Source organism: Dysidea avara, chromosome 14, assembly GCF_963678975.1.
Source record: "Dysidea avara chromosome 14, odDysAvar1.4, whole genome shotgun sequence".
NCBI lineage: Eukaryota > Metazoa > Porifera > Demospongiae > Dictyoceratida > Dysideidae > Dysidea > Dysidea avara.
Window position 1 is genome coordinate 4,383,788 of NC_089285.1, and position 24,064 is coordinate 4,407,851.

Genomic DNA, 24,064 nt, shown 5'->3' on the forward strand with positions numbered 1-24,064 from the left:
ACTCATCATCTAGGAATAAGCTAGCATTTAAATGAAGAATAAAGCTTCTAGCTACTGTCGTTTGTCATTTACAGCGCCTTTAGTTCAAAGGTGTAGAGCAAAAATTTGCTTGAATTCTTTCTGTAAACTGCATGCAAACTGCAAGTAAACATCTACATCAGTCAACTACACATGCCTTTATCATACAGTATGATAGTACTGTATAGTAGAGACCACAAAGGAGTAGTAGGCATGGTACACAAAATATCACCCAAAAAACAGCTTTAGTTTCCCCTGACGACAATGAGGCAGTATTGGTTAGGTAAAATTAAGTCCAAACAAGCTTTCAAATCGACCCGAAATGCTTTCAACAAATTGCTACGGAATTTTTAAAAACATTTATTTAACAGAATTTTCTAGTGACTGACTGAATGACTGAGTAAGTGACTGATGCCTTCAGATAAGCATAACTCGATAACGGCTAAGGCTATGGGCTTGATTTTTTCATTGTTTGACGTTGCTTCGGCACGAAAGCTGCCATTTGGCATACCGCAGTACGTACAAAGCATTCTTCATGGACTCACCAGTATCCTCCTTTGTATCCCATTCATCTTTGCTGACAGCAAAGTGTCAACTTGGCGATAGCTGGTACATGATGGCTTCCCTTCGTAATGGAAATCATCTATAGTTGTCATAGTGGCTAGTTTGATAGCAGAGGTGCTTTTCAAGCAGTTCTTGATTCGTACTGGTGTGTAATGGGTTGAACATAGCCGATAATGAAGCGTAATGTATTTTTCACTTTTCAGACGATAATTGGGGCGCACGGCGCCATTTCAGATGCGATATCAGGGGCGGATGCAGGGGGGTTCAAGGGGTTTCATGGAACCCCTTTTCGAAGAGCCTGTCTTACTCGAGATACTCTAATAGAGCAGTCACAGTAGTCTTAATAGGAGCAGTGTAGTAAGCTATGTATGTAGTTAAAAATAAGGAAATATAGGTGGTGAGGAAATCTGTGGTAAGGGGCAGCTATTGTCAGCAGGTGATGACCTTTTTTTTGGTCTTTGACTTACAGCTAGGCTGAAGTTGCAATTCCAGAGTGGAACCCCCTTTTAAAAAGTCTGGATCCGCCCCTGGGTATGCATGGGTTCACCAGTCATAATAATTATTTACAAAAAAAGTTAACAAACAAGTACACAGAAAAATTTGGAATTTTCAACTAGAGTAGGGACCATAGCACATCGATAAAAAGTACTGAAACAAGCTGGAGTAGTGCACAATATTAAATCACAGTAAAACAATAAGAAGTGTTATATCCCTACTGTGCTCAAGATACCATAATGGAAATGCACAGTAGGGATCTTACACTTCTTATTGTTTTACTGTTGTGCACTACTCCAGCTTGTTTCAGTACTTTTTATAGATGTGCTATGGTCCCTACTCTATAGTTGAAAATTTTTTCTGTGTACTTGTAAGATGGTTTTCTTTTTCTTTTTGCTCTGGCAACCATTTTGTGCACACCTTTTTAAAACTCAACTTTTAAGCTCATATTACCTTAGCATGCAAATTACATATCGACGCGGGATTTTAGTGAAAGTATACCCCTTATCATCTGGCAAAGTGAGCATTGTTTGTTCTTTATAGGGCGATGAAGGCACTGGTGCAAGGGCGTCGGAACCAGGAAGGCAGGGGGCCATGGTCCCCTACACTATTTTCAAAAGCATTTTTGGCCCCCTATTTTTTTGGGTCAAGTATTAGTAGCCAATTAGCCAAAGTTATATACACACACAGAGAAATACATACCTCCATAGGAGAAGCCATACAACCATCATGCAAAAGCACTCTCTGGGGTGTGGCATCACCAGTCCACCGCAACTGTCAAGCCATTCATTGTACTGTGCTAAACACAAAAATTCCTGTAATTTTATTTCTGTTATGCTTGCACGTGATATCTGTTGTTCAAATATTTCTTGGATCCTGTGCAGTGAGAAGTTTAAACAGTAGAATGAGTGCCATATCCGTGGCACTCTATGATATGGGAAAGATTTAACCCGAAATGAGGGTGGTAACAGAGCTAAGTCTAAGAGGGCAGTCTCGCTGTAGTGCACAAATGTATGGGAGTTGCTGACTACCAATGATTAAACCAGAAATTATTAAGACTTTGTGGTGAAGTTGATTTATCAAGAGAAACAAACAAGGATGCTGAAAAATGAAAGTGGCCAACCGTGAACGCAGTGTGGTATTCACGTGATCTTCACCTGCTAGAGCAGACATCTCAGCTTGTAGTTCCTTAAAGGTAATAGTGTTTCACTTTGCGGATAATAATTATTAATGCTGTAATCCTTGTAGTGTCAAATATGTAAAGCTCACGTAAAGAGAAGACCTTCGCGTGACCACGATTTCTCATGTGATATATACATGTATCAAGCACATGCAGTAGGTGTAGAGGAGCATAGCAGCCATTAGCAGGATAGGGAGTGTAGACATATAGCTATGCAGTATAGGTGTAGGGCTATTAGCTAGTGATAACACACCCCACAACACCTTTATACAAATGCACGTATGAACTGGGTACAGAAGAGCCGATCAATGGGTCCTTGTGTGTCAGCATGGATGATGATCAGTTTATGGTTAACCGGTTATGGCTACCTGCCCCCACTCTGAAAATCGTTACTAAGCTTTTGCACTGGTGTAGGGAAGGATCACTGAAAAGTTGAGCTACATTCCTGTCAAAACCAGACAAACAACTGTGGTGATTTGCACACCTCCCTTAACCCCAAGTGATTTATTCCATACATATCTGTGATTAACAACGTGCAGTCATGAATGAATACTAGTGCATAAAAATTCTGGAATCGAGGGTTTCGATATTTAAATGCAAACTGCAAATAATATGAACATCTCTAACAAGTAAAACCCCACAAAATATGAACGTCTCTAACAATTAAAACCCCACAAGTAAACCTTTTCATTTATTGTGGTTGAGGAATAAAAGACCTATAGTGAGAATTCTATGCTTGTTACAGACAGTAAAGTGTAGTGCAAACAATAGTCAAGCACAAGCTTTATTGCTATGAACAACTTTACACCTGTCACATGTAGCTAGCTTCAGTCTGCAGGCTGTTAATTAAGAGTAAACAATAGCAAAGATCAAATTTCATCCCTGTAGTCTGGCATGTGTCTATCCTGTAGCACTTCCAGCTGCATGTGCACTTAGTTATATCCGAACACTATACACCATCCAACAGGATTAAAATATTTAGATTTTACATTTGAATACTCTTAATTGAACAAACCTTTGAATTTCAATACATTCATTTATGCACTAATGATTACTATGTCCATTAATTATGTTGCATCTCTGTAAATTTGCATTACACAAACATGAAAATATGATAGTTTTGTATAATTCAACAATGTAACTATATACATGACATGTGTAGCTTGTTTACCTGTTTTTAAGTTTGTTAATAACAGTGGAATTAGTACTAGCATAAGACGCCAATTGTTGTCACCAATTGGTCTAGTGATTGTAATTCTTTGCTGAAATCATGTATGAACTTCTGGTTTGAACTATTGAATAGAGTAGTCTTTAGTCTCTTAGCAAACCAAATTTTAATTATCTCACAGGAGTAATCGTTGTGGTATGAGTGAAATCACAAAGCATATCGTACACCATTTATTGGGATGAGGTACATATTGTCGACACTCCGTACTTCAGCAATTGACCAATTATCAGCAGATTTTGCACATTTGTGAGTAACTTTCTGGTGCCTTGTTGGTTCATTGTGAAATTTTTGTGGGATATACAGTCCTTGGATAACTCCATTTCACAGAAGATTTTATTTATTTATTAATATATCATACAGTACGATAGTACTGTATATTAGGGATGTCGAAGGTGTGGGGGCAATCTGTGATATAATATAACCCAAAAACCTGCCACGATTTTTCCTCACAACGACATGACAGTATTGGTTGGGTAAAACCATACCCAAAAGTGTCTTCAGACCGACCCAAAACGTTTGCACCAAGTTGCTACAGAATTTAGAAAAAAAATTATTCAATAGAATTTTCTACTGTCTGCCTGCCTGCCTGCCTGATGCTTTCAGTCAAGCATAGTGGAAAATTGGCTACAGCTACAGCCCTAATTTTTTTGCAGAAACGTTTCTAGTTCGCTTAAGAAAAAACCTTTGGTATATTGATAAGCATACAATGCTTGCACTATTGTCTTACCTTTTATCCTTCTTTACCATGGCCATCAGTCAAGGTTCTACTGTTGAGCGTTAATAGACTACAGTACGGCTTCCATACTAGTGTATATTGCATCAAATTATTCAAATACACGTGGTCGCCGGTTGCACCAAAAACATACGCGTACATGACTTGCTGGTGATATCGATCAGAGAGAGCAACTCATGACGAGTTATATAGCAACGTGTAAGTCAATAAATATAGTTTATTTAGTAACAATGTTAAACCGAGTTGGGTCATCCAGGTCCTGCTTTACAGATTATTCGGGTCTGACCCCACGTGCTAAATTAAATGTGGACGTGTTACTACACATCATAGCGTAGTTCTGCTTCTTTTGTAAGCCACGCCCACTTATGTAAATTATAGTCTGTAGACATGGTAGCCACATCCATTCATCAGTGTGTAGGTATACACGAATCCACGCCCACTTATGTAAATTACTGTCTGTAGACATATGGTAGCCACGCTCATCTCGTCCGTAGGTATGCATGAATCCATGCCCATTATTGTCTGCAGGCTTATGTAGAGCCACGCCCACTGATCAGTTGTTATTGTATGAGTCATAATCTAGTATAAATGAGCTTGCAAAAAAACTTCACAAACAAGTATAAGAAAAATTTGGAATTTCAATGCACAGTAGGGATGTTCACTTCTTATTGTTTTACAGTATTTGGACATTACGTACTACTCTGATCCAGCTTGTTTCAGTACTTTTTATGGCAGCATTATAAACTGTCCCTAATCTAATTTAAAATTCCAAATTTTTTCTTATACTTGTACTTTGTAGGACTGTACAGATCAATATACAAAATCAAACTAAAAAGCTTAACAGTTAATTTATAGACCTGAAGGTCTACCAGTGTCTTGCACTGGTAGCCATAATCAATTACTTACAAATTACAATTAGCTATATATCTACAAATAATAATTACAAGGGGTAGCTATAAAGAGTACAAGTTAAATAATGAAATAGTTTGTAGAAGCTGGAATGTTCAAACATTTTGGAGCAGGGGCAACAGAAGTAAAAAGTACATAGATTATTACTGTCAAATTGTTAATGAAAAATAGTTCTTGAGTTTGAATTTGATAGTTTGTAGGGTTTGGAATAGTTCAATGACCTTTAAAGAAGTTTAACTAGTATGAGCTGCTAGCTGACACCTGTTAGGCAATTACAAGTATAAGGTTTCCTGCTGAAGACAAAAATTATTTTCCAAATATCATTCAAACTCTGGCAGGACAGTCTCGTATTTCTTGTAATGCTTACAGATCACTTGAATGCACTGCACTGGTAAGTCAAGGGGGGCACACCACTACCTCCTTGTAGGTAATACCTGTGTCACCAGCGGTTCAGCAACCATTGATAATACTTACCAGCACCTGGTGAGCAGATAGTGTTCATTTATATACATGCTGTAGAATTCACCCGTACTTGTATATTGTATGTTACTGCTGTTGTGTTCTCTGCACCACAGGTGTGCCAGGGCTATGTCAGCCATTTTGTCCCCTGCACCATAGGTGTGCCACGGCTAGGTCAGCCATTTTGTCCCCTGCACCATAGGTGTGCCAGGGCTGTGTCAGCCCACTTTATACACACGTTGTATGTGTGTGACTGTGTGTGTGTGTAAGGTACTTGTTGCACCCTCTACACAAGGCTGCAGTTGCAGCACATCCAATTCTTACAGAAGGAGCGGACCGCCTGAGGTTTCACTAGGATGTTGCCTAGTAGGCACTAGGAGTGGCCGGCATTGGAAGAATTTGGAAGACTGGGAAGGTATTTTTAATCCAAATTCTTCCCTGCTTACCCAAGTATCTGTCATTCAAATATCATTCCACACTTTATAAATTTGGCCTGCTTAAAAAATTAGGAACAAATTAGCAGTGTATTTTAAGTTGCACCCAAGGCAGCCAAGACCTCAGGCACTTAGCAAACCACCCCACCATCAGTCGATAGTGGGTAGCCTGTAACATTTAGCAGGTGAAGCACCAAGATAAAAAGGAAGGAACAAAGGTGAGTGTCAATAAGTGAACAACATTAAATTAGTGGTAAACTGTTCCACAATCTGGGTATACAGGAATTCACTACACTGTTCTTAGATGTTTTCATGTGCCTAAGTTTGTATCCTGCTGATCTTGTGGGTCCAGAGACAAATTTTACAAGTTTATTATGTTGAACTTTTCAGATGGAAATTTTACTGATTTTATAAAATCATGATGTCAGCTAAATTGTAAATATACATGATTGGAAGAAGTTTCAGTTTCAAAAGCCTTTCTTTGTAGTTACTGGTGTAATCGTTAAGAGTATATTTGGTTGCTCTTCTTTGCACTCTTTCTAACAGCTCAATATCAGATAGTAAATAGGGCTTCCACAAGCAAGAACAATACATTAAAGTAGATCTAATCATTGAAACATACAGATTCTTCCTAGTCTCCAAACAGTAACTGTCTTTAATAGGTTAGTTCTTTCTTCTAGTTAATCAAGAAGAGGCACACCCCTTAATCCCACCGATTATTCCCATGGATGTCCGATAATTCTAAAATTATGTCTGTAACCATCCTATTATTCCGGAATTATTCTCACGAAATGGGTGACCTATTATTCTCAAAATTATGCCGGCGTATTAGGCGCAGGTCTAAAGTGCATATGGCTCAATGTGAGGCTCAGCTACACACAGGAAGAAAAGCTTGAAGTACTGGAAAATTTATGTCTCCTCAAGCGCTTACATCTTCCTTGCGGTCTCCATTCACTATGTATAAAGCAAATCAACCTTCTGGATTGTGATATTCTTGTTCATCATGAAGGATTTCACACAGAAATGGAGTCAAATATCCTTATACACTGGCGTGGTGACTACAAACTACTCTATTACAACTTACTGATTTTGTGTTAAGTACACCACAATTATAAATTAGACATACGTGATTAACATACATAAAGTTTTCTCCGAAAATTATAAGCACATGTGCTTAACAACCCGACTTAATGGTAGCTGTGTTGTGATACCACTTAGAGATGTACTGATCATTGGATCAGTGTTTCCCAGTTACTGCCATACTAGTACGTAATGTGCAAAAAATGCTCCAAGAACTGATATTGTTGCTGATAGTTCGCATGGCAAGTATAGATACAATTATTTGCAATTCATTACATTTGAGCTTGCCATACTACTTTGCACTCAGAAAAGACATCTCTTAAGACCAGCCTCAAGTAGTTTGAGTAACGAAACCAATAGTATGATAGTGTAGTCATTCACTGGTGGTGCTAGTTCAATTCTGCCTGATTTGCATTTTAGATCAGTTTTCTATATCTAATGTTAATCTGGTATGTAACACTTTCACACCTCAGATGAAAGGAGCTATCTGGGCTACATTTTGTATGTAGCCCAGCTAGTCGGGCTACTTATGAAATGTAGCCAGGCTAAAACTGGGTAGCAATTATATAGACGTCATGGCCGAAATCGATTGTGGGAAGCAATCAATATTCTCGTGATTAGGATGCACGACTTGTATTTTGCCATAAAAACCACTCAGATGGAGAGCGTTTTGTTATCCTCGCCATCCTGAGTTGAAAAATGTTGGCTAAGGTGAGAAATGGTGCTACAGCTTATTCACCGATTGTTTCCGAACAGAAACATGATCCCATCACAAAGTTACCACTCTGTATGGAGTAACCACTCTACAACCAAGCTTACCTATCTAGACCTTTAGTGAACTCTGTACTTTTTCTAAAAAAGGTTCAATAACACTGATCAAAACATTGAACTTGCATAACCGAAATTCTCCCTAATATTGACTCTAGGACAAGTCCATTCAACGTAATCAAACGTAACCAGAACCAGCAGAACGTACTAGCTGCTGACCCATAATCGAAACTTTTAGGTACGCATACAACTGTGTATAATATATCCAATGGCTACACTTTTCATAGTTATACTAGTGTTCATTTTGACATACTATCATGTGCAAATTGTTTAACTTGTTGAATATAAACAAACTAGAATCAATCCAGAGAACTGCTGCTAGATTTTGCTTTAATGAGTTTTTCAACATACTCAAGTGTTGCTAACATGTTGTTTTCTCTTAATCTACCATGTTTACAGGCAAGAAGAACCCAAGCTAAATTAAGTACTCTTTAAAAAATAATTAACGGATATTTGATTGTGCCAACAGATAATCTTACACCCAAACTTTCAAGTTTAAGGAGTGGCTACTATCACCAACCAATGACTCTAACTGATGTGTATAAATTTTCCTTTATCCCATCAACCATCAAATTATGGAATTCCTCTACCCCTAATGAGATTTGTAATAACTTAAGAAGCTGGAGTAGTGCACGATAGTATAAACAATAAGGAGTGTTATATCCCTACTGAGCATTTCCATTATGGTATCTTGAGCACAGTAGGGATATAATACTTCTTATTGTTTTACTGTGATTTAATATGCACTACTCCACCTTGTTTCAGCACTTTTTAATGGTCACTACTCTAGTTGAAAATTCCAAATTTTCTGTGTATTTTGCTAACTTTTTTGTAAACAATTATTATGACTGGTGAACCCATGCATACTGCAAAAGAAATGGTGTTGCACGTCCCAGCTAAAGCAATTAATGTCTGAAAAGTGAAGTATCTATTACGCTTCATTGTCAGCTATGTTCAACCCGTTACACAGCAGTATGAATCAAGAACTGTTGGAAAAGCACCCCAACAATCAAAATATCCACTATGAAAAATACGGACAATTTCCATTATGAAGGGAAGCCATCACGTGCCACCACCAAATTGACACTTCTTGCTGACAGCAAAGATGAATGAGACACAAAGGAGGACATTGGTAAGTGCATGAAGAATGCATTGTATATACTACGGTATGCCAAAAGGCATCTTTCAGACCAAAACGACATCGAACAGTGAAAAATTTAAGCCCATAGCCTTAGCCATTATCGAGTTATGCTTGTCTGAAGGAAACAGTCAGTTACTCAGTCAGTCAGTCAGTCAGTCAGTCACTATAAAGTTCCGTTAAATAAATATTTTTTATAAAAAAGTCTGTAGCAACTTGTTGAAAGTGTTTCAGGTCGATCTGAAGGCTTGTTTGGGCTTAGTTTTATCTAACCAATATTGCCTCATTGTCGTCAAGGAAAATTGAGGCTAATTTTTAGGTGATGTTATTTTGTGGGCCACGCCTACTCCTTTGTGGTCCCTACTATACAGTACTATTGTACTGTATGATATAAAACTTACATACCAGAAATTGCATAATTACCTACTACAAAGAAAAATTCACTAAAAAAACTAAAGTTACAACTACACTACCTAGACTAGCTTACTGTACTGGCAAACAAGCGTTACATTACTTAAATCATCCTCTGAGGTGAGAGAGCATACTGGCAAAGAATCATCCTGGCATTATAATGCCACAGGGTTACAGAAAGTTGCTGCAGTAACTGTATTCTAGCAATCTTCAGGGGCAAACCATTCCTAACTGTAGATCTGTTAACAACGGAGACCACCAGACATTGAAGCTCTTGCAAACAAGAGGAATAAAGTCTCCTCCAGTGCTGTTGACAATGTCCAGGTACTAGTTATCCTTAGCCTCCTCACCAGCAGCAGCAGCCACCCCAGCCTGAGAAGCAGCAGAAGAAATAACAGTAGACTGAGTGGTACACCTGATAGAGAAGTCAACGTAAGCAGAATAATGAAGGCGGAAGTTTGGGTGATAAATATTTGGGTGGGAAGTGGCTGCACTCATATTGGCTTGAGTGATTGATTGCCCTACACAGCCTATCAGTCTGATATGTGTTACATATTAGCTGTAACATTGGGCATTTAGGCTTTTCCTGATATGTATGCCCTTTGCCCTCGGGCAGTTGGATATACATATCAGGCAGAGCCCTCATGCCTGCGTTACAACTATTACATATATGTTGTACTTTGTGTGGGAGGATCAAAGTGATACCATGTACTGTATTGTCCATACAGTACTAATTAGCTGCATAACTGTACTGTATGAGTCCAGGGGCGTAGTTAGCCAGAAGGTGACGGAGGGGCAGGCAAGCCCCCAAAAAATTATTCATGATTGCAAAAGAAAGACTAATGACCCAAGGAGGGCTAGCCAACATATGGTGTTGTATTATTACAGCTTACATAACTAGCTATACACAACTATTTCAGTACTGATTGCTTTGGAGGTATATTCGTCGAGCATCATTGCACATGCCACAACTGTACTCCAACTAATTCATCCACAATCTGGTAGAGCTATATTGTTATTTTAGCGTCAATACAAGTAGCCACAGCCTGTGTTGCAGTCCTAGCACACTGCGGAGAGGATGACGTGTTCACTCACTTCAACCAACGAAATTCAAATGCCACGTGTTGCACGAAATCCCAGTTTAACACCAGTCTTGCTCAAGCAGAACTTGTAACCTTGTGACTGATCCACCTGACTGACAAAGTAAAAACTTAGACTGGCATGCCACTGCACTGCCATATGAAGATCCAGTGTGATCGACTTAAGAAAATAATCTTGTCGGGGACATTTAACACTTCATCACCTCGTAGACAGTAGGTTCGTAGCATCATATGGGCTCCTTTGTCACTTGTGAGTTGCGACTTCTGCGAGGTCAGTTTGAATGGGTCACTCTTTAGGTTTAAAAATGCTCCATCATGTGAGTAATCTAGGCTAAATATAGAAGTGTATCTCTAATATTTTCATTCAGTGGATTCACATACGAGTTGAATGTTGAGCAACTCCTGGCGATACCGTGTAGTTGCGCACATAATTTATAGTAATTTGCTTGTCAGATTAATACTGGTAAGCTTGTGATGGAGACTAAAAAAAAACACTGGGGGCAAATTCCTCCCCCTAGCTACACCTCTGTATGAGTCATACAGAACAGTTATGAAACTACTTGGACAAATACAGTACAGTCATGCACTTAATTGGGAAAATACAGAACACTCGGGCAAATACAATACAGCTATGCGGAGAATTTATTTAAGGAACATTACGAAAACAACCCCACATGCGTCACACTGTAAATCACTAAAACCAGCCAAATTAATCCCACCAATTCGTTTTACGGCTAGAAATAGATTGTATAAACACTTACTGATCATCTGATCACAAAGCTATTTAAACACAAGACAGCATGTTTGATCATGTGTGTGACATTGTAAATCGCTAATACTAGCCTAACTAATCCTACTAGTTCGTTCTATGACTAGAAATAGATTATATAAACACTTACTGATATCCTGATCACCAAAAATCGCAGCAGTTTGAGTCTAGAGAAAATTACTCTGAGCCAGATGACCAGGAAGTACAATATACCACTTAAAGCACCACCTATGATTGTGTGTACGAAAAATACAGCACTAAAAGGGTGTCTTAAGGCAAATACAGTACTCGGCGAAGCCTCTTGACACGCCTCCTCATGTTATATTATCCATACACACGTGTGGTGGTGCTTTAACTATAACACACACACATATATGTGTGTGTGTGTGAGTAGTTCAAGTAAAATCCAAGTATTATTGCTCCATTTTAAATCATATTTTACATAATTAAGTCTGTGATGAATGTCATATCAACATAATGAATCAGTTTGATGCATTGTGAAGTCGTAACAATGATGTCATAATGTTGACATCATAATGCAAAATTTTAAGTTGCATTTTAATAATGTTTAAAAATACCTTTAAACCTAGTTAATGTTGAAAACGATGGCAGCACCAGACACTCCACCATAGAGTGGGACAGCAAATAGGATCGACGGGGCACTAATTAGAACATCTGTGCACCAATAGGAATAGTGACGCCGCGCATGCGCACTAACACGTGATCAAGAAGTAGGAGCTGACGCTAACGCGCGACAACAAAAAACATCATGTCGACGAGATCACAGTCCAAAAGGACGCCATTGCAGAAGACGCCCCCAGCTGGAAACAAGAAGACCGCCAGCGGAAGGAGGAGGAAGCGTGCAAATAGCGGCAGTAACCCGAATCCAAAGAGAACGAAGACGAGGAGTTCTTCGGAAGTACGCCCTCTGACATCTGCGGACATTCCGGACATAGTTGCAACAGTTGCCGACGCCCACCAGCGCGAGATACCGGATGCAGTCAACGGCAGCCGACACACACGTAGAGATGGTAGCAGCTCTAGAAGAGTCTCATCGACAGCACACCATCGGAGCCGAGACAAGTCACCAAGCAGCGAATCCCAGCCCAGTTCGGATGAGGAAGACATGGAACACGAAAACTTTGGTAAGTACAGTCGCACAACAGATAATGTACAGCCTTCTAATATACAGTGTACCCTATATAATGACATAACTTATATATAATGTTCTATATAAAGCACACTAGCAATGTTTTGAGAGGTCTCACAGTAGCTCTATATAAAGCACAACCATATACAGTGGCCAGCTCTATGCAAATGCATTAACAACACTTCATGGCAATTTACAGCACTAATACCCATGTTTGCACATTGTTATGCTCCCTCGATAAACTGCTTGCATGCTGCCTGCTTTTTTTCCTATCCCCTTAGCCTTTGATGAGCTTCCTGATGGTGAGCAGATACCTCATGTTCAGCAGCTAGATGATGACTTTATTAGCATTGACAGTTCCAGCTCGGGGTTCGTGTACTCATCCAAGAAGTTGCACCCACCAGTACTGATCAGCAACGGCATCCCCCCTGTCCCCCTCAAACTTGTGAAGCGGGTGGAAGAAGGCCTATTTGTAGAGATGGCAGAACTTCATCCAAATTACCTTGAGTCAGTGGACTTCAACTAGGGTGATCAACCTACAGGATCACACAAGCGACCCCCGGAAGTCTTCGACATTGTGGACTAGATCCAGTGCTTCGGCATATACATGGCCATAATATCTCGCTCTAAACCAAAATGCATCGCTGACTTGATAGGCTACCAAAGCCTCATGATTGGGGCTTCTCAGCTGTGCCATGAGAGCCAATGGATCTTGTATGACTGCCGCTTCCGCCTCAAAGCATCTGCTTCCCGCACCAAACAGTGGTCTGTAATTGACATCACCATCTGGAACACGACGTTCCCGGATAGGGCAATTAGAAGGCACCAGGCACAGGGCCTCAACATTCACCCAACTCCCCTCAATCACTCTCAGCGATCACTTCGCCAAAACCAGCCCCCTCCCAAAAAAATGGCAATCTGCTTAGACTGGAATGATAGCCCCAATGGGTGCACTCGGACGGCTTGCCGCTATGAACACGTATGTTACAGATGTGTCCATAGTCCCAAGGAACAAGATAGGCAGCATAAAGCATCCCGATGTCCAGCTACCCAGCGAGTAAGCAAGCAAACCGAAAGACCACGATCCCTGATGCCATAAAGTACTCAACTTAATAATGATTGTTTTGCTGGAACTACTCTGCTTGCTTGCATAGCACATCACTTTATGTAACTATTGTGTGTGTTTCATGGTTTCTTATTAAATCTGAGCATCAATTTAAATATGTGTAAAAGAGTAGGAATGTTGCCACATTGGCATGAGAATGTTATATATCCAGATTTAATTAGCACAAATGTGCATGCCTACATACAAATGGTAGCTACCTATAGGTATATATATATATATATATATCACCATCCCCCCCCAAAGTGATGACAGAGGAACACATTATTGGAGTTCACACTGAAGACGTGCGTTGCAACTATGACAAACGGATCTCAGCTTGGACATCCCACTTAGGCAGAGCTCCAGCTACTGTAAGAGTTCCACCAGGGGCCACAGTAATCTCTATACCGCTGAGGGTAGACAATTGGAAAAGGATGTTGACAGACCACCCAAACAGGCCACTAGTGGAGTTTTTCATCAATGGACTAACTGAGGGGTTTCGGATTGGTTTTAGAGAACAATCAACACCGTTGAAGTCCGCTAAATGGAATTTATATTGTGCACTCCAGCACCCAGACATAGTGCAGAACTATTTGACTGAGGAAATTGCTCTCGGACGTGTATCCGGCCCATTTCCAAAATCTTCAGTCCCACAGGCACAGGTTAGTCGGTTCGGGGTCATCCCTAAGAACCACCAGCCTAGCAAGTGGAGGTTGATAGTTGACCTCTCTCATCCTATTGGGAGAAGTATTAATGAAGGAATCCCCAAGGTGTTGTGTTCCCTGAAGTACATTACGGTAGACTCGGCAATTGAACACATTAAGCAGATTGGCCATGGCACACTGCTGGCAAAAATAGACATAAAGAGTGCCTTTCGCCTTCTACCGGTTCACCCAGCAGACCGCCATCTCTTAGCTATGAGATGGGATCAGCACATATTTATTGACACCTGCCTACCCTTTGGTCTCAGGTCCGCCCCCAAATTGTTCAATGTCTTGGCGGATCTACTGTCATGGATACTTGAACAACAGCAGGTCACACCAGTCCTTCACTACTTGGATGATTTCCTGACGATGGGCCCTCCACAGTCCCCCACATGCTCCAATAACTTAACTGAGATCAAGGATATATGCTCTATGCTGGGAATTCCCCTAGCTTTAGAGAAGGTTAAGGGACCTTCAGATGGTTTGACCTTCTTAGGGATTACACTAGACTCCCAAAGTATGCAGGCACTCTTACCCGATGACAAGCTACAAAGAATCCGCCTCCAAGTTGCTTCCTGGTTATCTCGAAAGAAAGCCACGAAAAGAGAGATACTATCATTGGTGGGCCTTCTACAGCATGCTACTAAGGTAGTAACCCCAGGGAGGACATTCTTATCCAGAATGTACCGCACAGCAGCTCGCCTCAAGCGTCTGTCTTATTATACTCGCCTTAACACGGCCTTTCGGTCTGATTTAAGATGGTGGCACCTCTTTGTCTCTTCTTGGAATGGTCGCAGCTTCTTCAATTGTTCTCTCCCAGACCACGAGATACTTACTGACGCTTCAGGATCCTGGGGCTGTGGTGCAGTCTTCGGGACTCAGTGGATGCAACTGGCGTGGTGCAACGAGTGGTCACGAACGGACATCATGACCAAGGAGCTTGTCCCGATAGTTTTAAGCTGTGCCGTATGGGGGCCATTACTATCTGGCTACAGAGTAGAATTCAAGTGTGATAACCGGAGTGTCGTTGATTCTATTAATAAATGTTCTTCCAAGGAACCAATCACTATGCATTTGCTGCGATGTCTCTGGTTCTTCTCTGCTCATTTCGACATCAGAGTAGTTGCTTCCCATATCCCTGGAGTAGTAAATATTGCCGCGGACCAGCTCTCGAGAAATAAATCAATGGAATTTCTTCAGGCAAACCCTCATGCCTCCAGAACTCCTGTGCCGTTTCCAACACCCCTTTTAAAGCTGGTATCACCCCGAAAGCAGGACTGGACTTCACCTTCCTTTCTGCGCCACTTCAAGCGAACCATAAACAGACTGCAAATCAACTCCTAGCAATCTCAAAACACCAGACAAACACCTCACACATAACTCAATATATTTATGATTGTATATCGCATTTAGCAGCGTTGTCTCTTTGTTTGTTCTCAAAATGTATAATTGCATACCGTTCATTGAGAATGTTAACAATAAAATTTATAAGTGCACACTGCTCATTGAGAATAGTACAAAATGCATAAGGGCATACCGTCATGGAGAATGTTTTTATATCACCGCTGGTCATTCACCTTTAGGTGGCCACCAGCAGAATACCCACATCCGCGGGCTCCTCAGCAAGCCCAAAAGCTTTTGCAAACTGGCCTGTCCAAGTCAAGCAGATCCACCTACATGGCTGGTCAAAGAAGATATCTTCACTTCTGCAAGGCAGCAGGGATCAAGCCACTTCCTGCGTCCGAAGGTGCTCTGACGCTGTTTACAACACACCTGGCAGTTTCCAATGTTTCCCATGGAACCATTAAAGTGTATTTATCAGCAGTTAGACACCTGCACATCTGTAAAGGATTGCACGCCCATTTCAGCCAACAACTGACACCCCGACTTCTCCTTATCTTGAGAGGCATTAAAAAGCGTCAGGCTGATGTTCACTCAAAGAGGAAGCGTCTCCCAATCACCATTCAGCTACTCGGCAAAATTAGACATCTCCTGTCTAAACAACCTACCTACGACAACACCACTCTTTGGGTTATGTGCTGTCTTGCCTTCTTTGGCTTTCTAAGAGTCAGCGAATTTACAATTCCCTTAGAGGGCTCATATGACTCATCCCGCCACCTCTCACTTCAAGATGTCACAGTTGACAACAGAGCAAAACCCCGCCTACTACAACTGTTTCTCAAGCAGTGAAAGGCGGATCCATTCAAACAAGGTGAACAAGTCTACATTGGTGCCACCGACACGACTATTTGTCCAGTCAAAGCAGTGCTATCTTACCTGGCAAGACGAAGCAGTCACTCAGGCCCTCTTTTCATCACCAAGGAAGAAAAGGCTGGACAAACTCCATGTTCTGTGCAGCTCTCCAAAGCCTTATGGGGGAACTGAAGTTAAACAGGCACCACTATAATACCCATAGTTTTCGTATAGGAACAGCAACCTCGGCATCATTAGCAAACATTTCAGACACCCATATCCAGATGCTAGGTCGCTGGAGAAGCAACGCCTTCCAGTGATATATCCAGCCTCCGCCCACTGAGGTAGCGAAACTTTCCAAGTCAATTGCCACAGGGAATCAGTAATCAAGACACACGGTAGTGTGTCGTGCGGCCCAAGAAGCCGGCGCGCCACACCCGTGAGTATATTGACAGGAAGAACGAAAACGTCATTTCCACACCTTTGTATCTCAGTGATCACTTATACGATTGGAACTAAATTTGCTACACAGTTGCCCGCCAGCCAGGGGAGTCTACATTCCAAATTTGAAGGAAATCGCTCCAGCCATTTCCGAGATACGAGCTGCCAAAGTTTCGTTTTTTTTTCTTCTTCGTCTTTTCGAACACTTGCAAAAATTGCTATAACAAGCAAGCGCGTACTCCGATCGCCATGAAATTGGGTACACAGAAAGGGAGTCCAACGGCGAATCCTAGCATCAAATTTGGTACAAATCCGATGAATGGTTCAGGAGTTATGACCGATTATTCGCGTAAAACAAGATCGATTTGTTGTCACGCCTACAGGGTAAACCGCTTCATGGAATGAGTTGAAAATTGCTATGTAGATGGAGTAACCATCGTAGGAGTGCCTTTTGGTGGTTTGAAAGGAATCGAGATAAAGACCACGGAGATATGACACAAAACCCAACCTGTGTCACAATTACGCGATCGATTTTTACGAATAAAATAATATTAGTTTTCACGCCTACTAGGCAAACCGCTTAGAACAATGAGCTGAAAATCGGTGTATAGCTGGAATAATCTTCATAGAAAGTCCTTACAGTAGTACAGAAGAATCGGATTACAAACCACTGAGTTATGATTCTAAAGCCAACTCCGTGTAGCAAATGCGAGATCGAGATACTCTAATAGAACAGTCACCCTAATAGAGCATTCGGCTAATTTATTTACTCCATTATAGAATTTTATTACATCACAAGTTATTCTGTAGGGAGTTCAGCTGCTAACAGTTAATCTTATAGACAGTTCAGCAAGAAGCAAGTCGCCATGTGGAGAGTTAAGCAAATATATCACTATAGAGATTCAGAACATTACAAGTCACACTGAAGAAAGTTCAGCTATAAACAAGTCATGCACCCTGTAGAGAATTCAGCTACAATTAAGTCACTCTCTAGAGAATTCAGCTACACAGAATTCAGCTACACACAAGTCACTGTGGAGAGAGTTCAGCTACAAACAAATTACCCTGTAGAGAGATCAGCTACAAATAAAACACTTTGCAGAGTGTTCAGCTACAAAAAATCAACCTTTAGAGCGATCAGCAATGAACAAATCAACACAAATCTACATGTAGAGAGATAAGCTAGAAACAAATCACCCTGTAGAGAGTTCAGCTACAAAAAATCACTCTGTAGAGACATCAGCTAGAAACTATACACAATGTAAGGAGTTTAGCTACAAGCAATCACCCTGTAGAGAGTTCAGCTAAAACAAATCAACCTGCAGAGAGATCAGCTACAAACAAATCACCTTATAGAGAGTTCAGCTACAAACAAATTACCCTGTAGAGAGATCGGCTACAAACAAATCAACCTGCAGAGAGATCAGCTACACACAAATCAACTTGTAGAGAGATCAGCTATAAAAAATCACCCCGTAGAGACATCAGCTAGAAACTAGACACAATGTAAGGAGTTCAACTACAAGCAATCACCCTGTAGAGAGTTCAGACAGAGAGATCAGCTACAAACAAATCACCTTATAGAGAATTCAGCTACAAACAAATTACCCTGTAGAGAGATCAGCTAGAAACTAGACACAATGTAAGGAGTTCAGCTACAAATAAATCACCCTGTAGAGAGTTCAGCTAAATCAAATCAACCTGCAGAGAGATCAGCTACAAACAAATCACCTTTTAGACAGTTCAGCTACAAACAAATTACCTTGTCGAGAGATCGGCTACAAACAAATCAACCTGCAGAGAGATCAGCTGCACACAATTCAACTTGTAGAGAGATCAGCTACAAACAAATCACCCTGTAGAGAGATCAGCTAGAAACAAATCACCCTGTAGAGAGATCAGCTAGAAACTAGACATAATGTAAGGAGTTCAGCTACAAGCAAATCACCCTGTAGAGAGTTCAGCTACAAACAAACCAACCTGTAGAGCGATCAGCTAGAAACAAATAGCCCTGAAGAGAGGTCAGCTACAAAAAATCACCCTGTTGAGATATCTGCTAGAAACAAATCACCCTGAAGAGAGGTCAGCTACAAAAAATCACCCTGTAGAGATATCAGCTAGAAACAAATCACCCTTAAGAGAGGTCAGCTAGAAACAAATCAACCTTTAGAGCGATCAGCAACAAACAAATCAACCTGTAGAGATCATCTAGAAACAAATCAACCTGCAGAGAGATCAGCTAGAAACAAATCACCCTGTAGAGAGATCAGCTAGAAACAAATCACCCTGTAGAGAGATCAGCTAGAAACTAGACATAATGTAAGGAGTTCAGCTACAAGCAAATCACCCTGTAGAGAGTTCAGCTACAAACAAACCAACCTGTAGAGCGATCAGCTAGAAACAAATCACCCTGAAGAGAGGTCAGCTACAAAAAATCACCCTGTTGAGATATCTGCTAGAAACAAATCACCCTGAAGAGAGGTCAGCTACAAAAAATCACCCTGTAGAGATATCAGCTAGAAACAAATCACCCTTAAGAGAGGTCAGCTAGAAACAAATCAACCTTTAGAGCGATCAGCAACAAACAAATCAACCTGTAGAGAGATCATCTAGAAACAAATCAACCTGCAGAGAGATCAGCTACAAACAAATCAGCTTGTAGAGAGATCAGTTACACACAAATCAACCTGTAGAGAGATAAGCTAGAAACAAATCACCCTGTAGAGAGTTCAGCTAAAACAAATCAATCTGCAGAGAGATCAGCTACAAACAAATCACCTTATAGATAGTTCAGCTACAAACAAATTACCTTGTAGAGAGATCGGCTACAAACAAATCACCCTGCAGAGAGATCAGCTACACACAAATCAACTTGTATAGAGATCAGCTACAAACAAATCACCCTGTAGAGAAATCAGCTACAAACTAGACACAATGTAAGGAGTTCAGCTACAAGCAAATTACCCTGTAGAGAGTTCATCTACAAACAAATCAACCTGTAGAGCAATCAGCTAGAAACAAATCACCCTGAAGAGAGGTCAGCTACAAAAAATCACCCTGTAGAGAGAAACAAATCACCCTGGAGAGAGGTTAGCTACAAACAAAACACTTTGCAGAGAGTTCAGCTACAAACAAATCAACTTTTAGAGTGATCAGCAACAAACAAATCAACTTGTAGAGAGATCAGCTACAAATAAATCAGTTTGTAGAGAGACCAGTTACACACAAACCAACCTGTAGAGAGATAAGCTAGAAATAAATCACCCTGCAGAGAGTTCAGTTACAAGCAAAACACCCTGTAGAGAGTTCAGCAACAAAGTAACCACCATGTAGAGAGTTCAGCTGCAAACAAATCACCATATAGAGAGTTCAGCTACAAACAAATTATCCTGTAGAGAGATCGGCTACAAACAAATCAACCTGTAGAGAGATCAGCTAAAAACTAGACACAATGTAAGGAGTTCAGCTACAAGTAAATCAGCCTGTAGAGAGTTCAGCTAAAACAAATCAACCTGCAGAGAGATCAGCTACAAACAAATCACCTTATAGACAGTTCAGCTACAAACAAATTACCCTGTAGAGAGATTGGCTACAAACAAATCAACCTGCAGAGAGATCAGCTACACACAAATCAGCTTGTAGAGAGATCAGCTATAAAAAAATCACCCCGTAGAGACATCAGCTAGAAACTAGACACAATGTAAGGAGTTCAGCTACAGGCAAATCACCCTTTAGTGAGTTCAGCTACAAACAAATCAACCTGCAGTGAGATCACCTACAAAAAAGCACCTTGTACAGAGTTCAGCTACAAACAAATTACCCTGTAGAGAGATCAGCTACAAAAAAATCAACCTGTAGAAAGATCAGCTACACACAAATCAACTTGTAGAGAGATCGGCTACAAACAAATCACCCTGTAGAGAGATCAGCTAGAAACTAGACACAATTCAAGGAGTTCAGCTACAAGTACATCACCCTGTAGAGAGTTCAGCTAAAACAAATAAACCTGCAGAGAGTTCAACTACAAACAAATCATCTTATAGACAGTTCAGCTACAAACAAATTACACTGTAGAGAAATCGGCTACAAATTAATCAACCTGCAGAGAGATCAGCTACAAACAAATCAACTTGTAGAGAGATCAGCTACAAACAAATCACTTTGTAGAGAGATCAGCTAGAAACTAGACATAATGCAAGGAGTTCAGCTACAAGCAAATCACCCTTTAGTGAGTTCAGCTACAAACAAATCAACCTGCAGTGAGATCACCCACAAAAACACACCTTGTACAGAGTTCAGTTACAAACAAATTACCCTGTAGAGAGATCAAGTAAAAGAATTCACCTTGTAGAGAGTTCAGCAACAAAGAAACCACCATGTAGAGAGTTCAGCTGCAAACAAATCACCCGGTAGAAAGATCAGCTAGAAGAAGTCACCTTGTAAAGAGTTCAGCTACAAAGAAACCATCATGTACAGAGTTCAGCAACAAAGAAACCACCATGTAGAGTGTTTAGCTGCAAAAAATCACCTGTAGAGAGTTCGGCTAGAAACAAATCACCCTGTAGAGAGATCAGCTAGAAGAGGTCACCTTGTAGAGAGTTCAGCTACAAAGAAACCACCACATAAAGAGTTCAGCTAGAAGAAGTCACCTTGTAGAGAGTTCAGCTACAAAGAAACCATCATGTAGAGAGTTCAGTTACAAACAAATCACCCTGTAGAGAGATCAGCTAGAAGAAGTTACCTTGTAGATAGTTCAGCTACAAACAATTCACCCTGTAGAAAGATCAGCTAGAAGAAGTCACCTTGTAGAGTGTTCAGTTACAAAGAAACCATCATGTAGAGAGTTCAGCTGCAAACAAATCACTCTGTAGAGAGTTCAGCTACAAAGAAACCGCCATGTAGAGAGTTCAGCCTCAAACAAACCACCTTGTAGAGAATTCAACTACAACAAATCACCCTGTAGAGAAGAAGTTACCTTGTAGAGAGTTCAGCTACAAAGAAACCATCATGTAGGGAGATCAGCTACAAAGAAACCACCATGTAGAGAGTTTAGCTGCAAACAAATCACCTGTAGAGAGTTCAGCTAGAAACAAATCACTTGTAGAGAGTTCAGCTAGAAACAAATCACCCCATAGAGAGATCAGATGGACGAAGCCACCTTGTAGAGAGTTCAGCTACAAAGAAACCATCATGTAGAGAGTTCAGCTGCAAACAAATCACCCTGTAGAGAGTTCAGCTAGACGAAGTCACCTTATAGAGAGTTCAGCTACAAAGAAACCATCATGTAGAGAGTTCAGCTACAATGAAACCACCATGTAGAGAGTTTAGCTGCAAACAAATCACCCTGTAGAGAGACCAGCTAGAAGAGGTCACCTTGTAGAGAGTTCAGCTACAAAGAAACCATCCTGTATATAGTTCAGCTACATTTAAAGTCACCCAGTAGAGAGATCAGCTGCAAAAAATATCCTGTGGGGAATAATGGGCATGTAATAAATATATGTATATAATTTGTATAATTACTAATAAAATCAAAGATAATTGAAGTATTACAAATCTTCTTTAAGTTCTTTTCTTCTTCCTGTGGTAAAGAAAAAAACACATGGGTTAAAAAAGCCCCTTTGCAGTATACAAATACAAAAAGAAGTGATATCTAATCAAAAACAGCCAAGCTGTAAAAAAAGGTGCGGCCCCCCAAAAGGCCATGGTGAAAAAAGATGTGAAATCCAAGGTGGCGGCCAAGAAATGGCTGTGATGGTAGATTAATGGTTACATTTTAATAACGACAATTCAAGTGAATTTTGTGCCACTTGGTCTTGGCACCAAATTCACCTGAATTGTCGTTATTAAAATGTAACCATTAACCTACCATCACAGCCATTTCTTGGCCGCCACCTTGGATTTCACATCTTTTTTCACCATGGCCTTTTTGGGGGCCACACCTTTTTTTATAGCTTGGCTGTTTTTGATTAGATACAACTAAACTACACAAACAGTTTTTTTTAGTGTACACATGCTATGTAGTCACCCAGGTGCGTACTTCTAATTGTATGAATGTATATAATAATCATGTTAATATATATAACTTACCACTTGCGGGTGATGCCATACCTACACATCCAGAGATCAGGCACTCACACAGAAACTACGATACCTGGGTAAAAGGTAACACCTCTCTATGCAGCTATGGAGTGTCCCCTTTTTGTGGCTTAAGGGAAGGTACTCGGCGTGCAGAATGCCTCTGGATGCCAAATCCCTTCCTGGCCCAAGTATCGAGAATTTTAAAAAGGATATAAAAAAATTTAGGGCCTTATAGATATTTGACCTCAAAAAACTAGTAAGAAAAAATTTTAAAGGACCAAACATGGCAATCAAGACAAAGTACATTTACCAAACCACCACCACAAACATCAGTTTGTGGGAGGCGAAGAGCTACTAGTGGGTTGGCATCTTGGGCACATAAGAAAGGTTAGTCAAGTGATCAACATTAAATAATGTTTAAAAATACCTTTAAACCTAGTTAATGTTGAAAACGATGGCAGCACCAGACATTCCACCATAGAGCGGGACAGCAAATAGGATCAACGGGGCACTAATTAGAACATCTGTGCACCAATAGGAATAGTGACGCCACGCATACGCACTAACACGTGATCAAGAAGTAGGAGCTGACGCTAACGCGTGACAACAAAAAACATCACCCACCTCCCCCTCTTCATGGCTATTCTTTCCATACCTCTGCCTCTGTAGTGCTACAACTGCTAGAAATCACTCAAAAGATAACAATGAATAAAATAAAATAATTACAATTTGCTTATGATAACAGGCTAACATAGTTTTACACCTACAATCTGTTATGGGGTATACTGTTACATAATCTATGTTCCATATTGTTGTTCAATAGGTAATTATACACTGTGTATTGCCATCTTGTTGCTGATGTATAGCTATGTGTATGGCTAACATCTGTTGTATTCATTAGCAGTAGATTAGGCCACTCAAACAGGAGCGTTGATGTGCGACTCCCTAACGGGTCAACGTCAGCTCCTTCAAAGGTGGTGTTGATGGGGCCGCTCTCAAGGAGCACCATTGATCACCTTGTCTACAGAGAGCTCCAGCCTAGCATTT

General features: G+C 40.5%; 1 protein-coding gene across 2 annotated transcripts in view; it reads right to left on the minus strand.

Moving 5' to 3' along the window:
* The window catches only part of LOC136244336 (uncharacterized), a 33,117-nt gene that overhangs the window by 7,393 nt on the left and 1,660 nt on the right, over nucleotides 1-24,064 (minus strand). The window contains exon 1 of one of the 2 annotated variants that reach the window (XM_066035913.1): nucleotides 3,429-3,486. The exons of the other annotated variant lie outside the window; for it this stretch is intronic. Within the exon in view, the coding sequence (XP_065891985.1) occupies nucleotides 3,429-3,471 (43 nt within the window). The 5' untranslated portion in view covers nucleotides 3,472-3,486. Of the gene's footprint in view, nucleotides 1-3,428; nucleotides 3,487-24,064 lie in introns of those variants that run through there. 2 annotated transcript variants of the gene reach the window in all.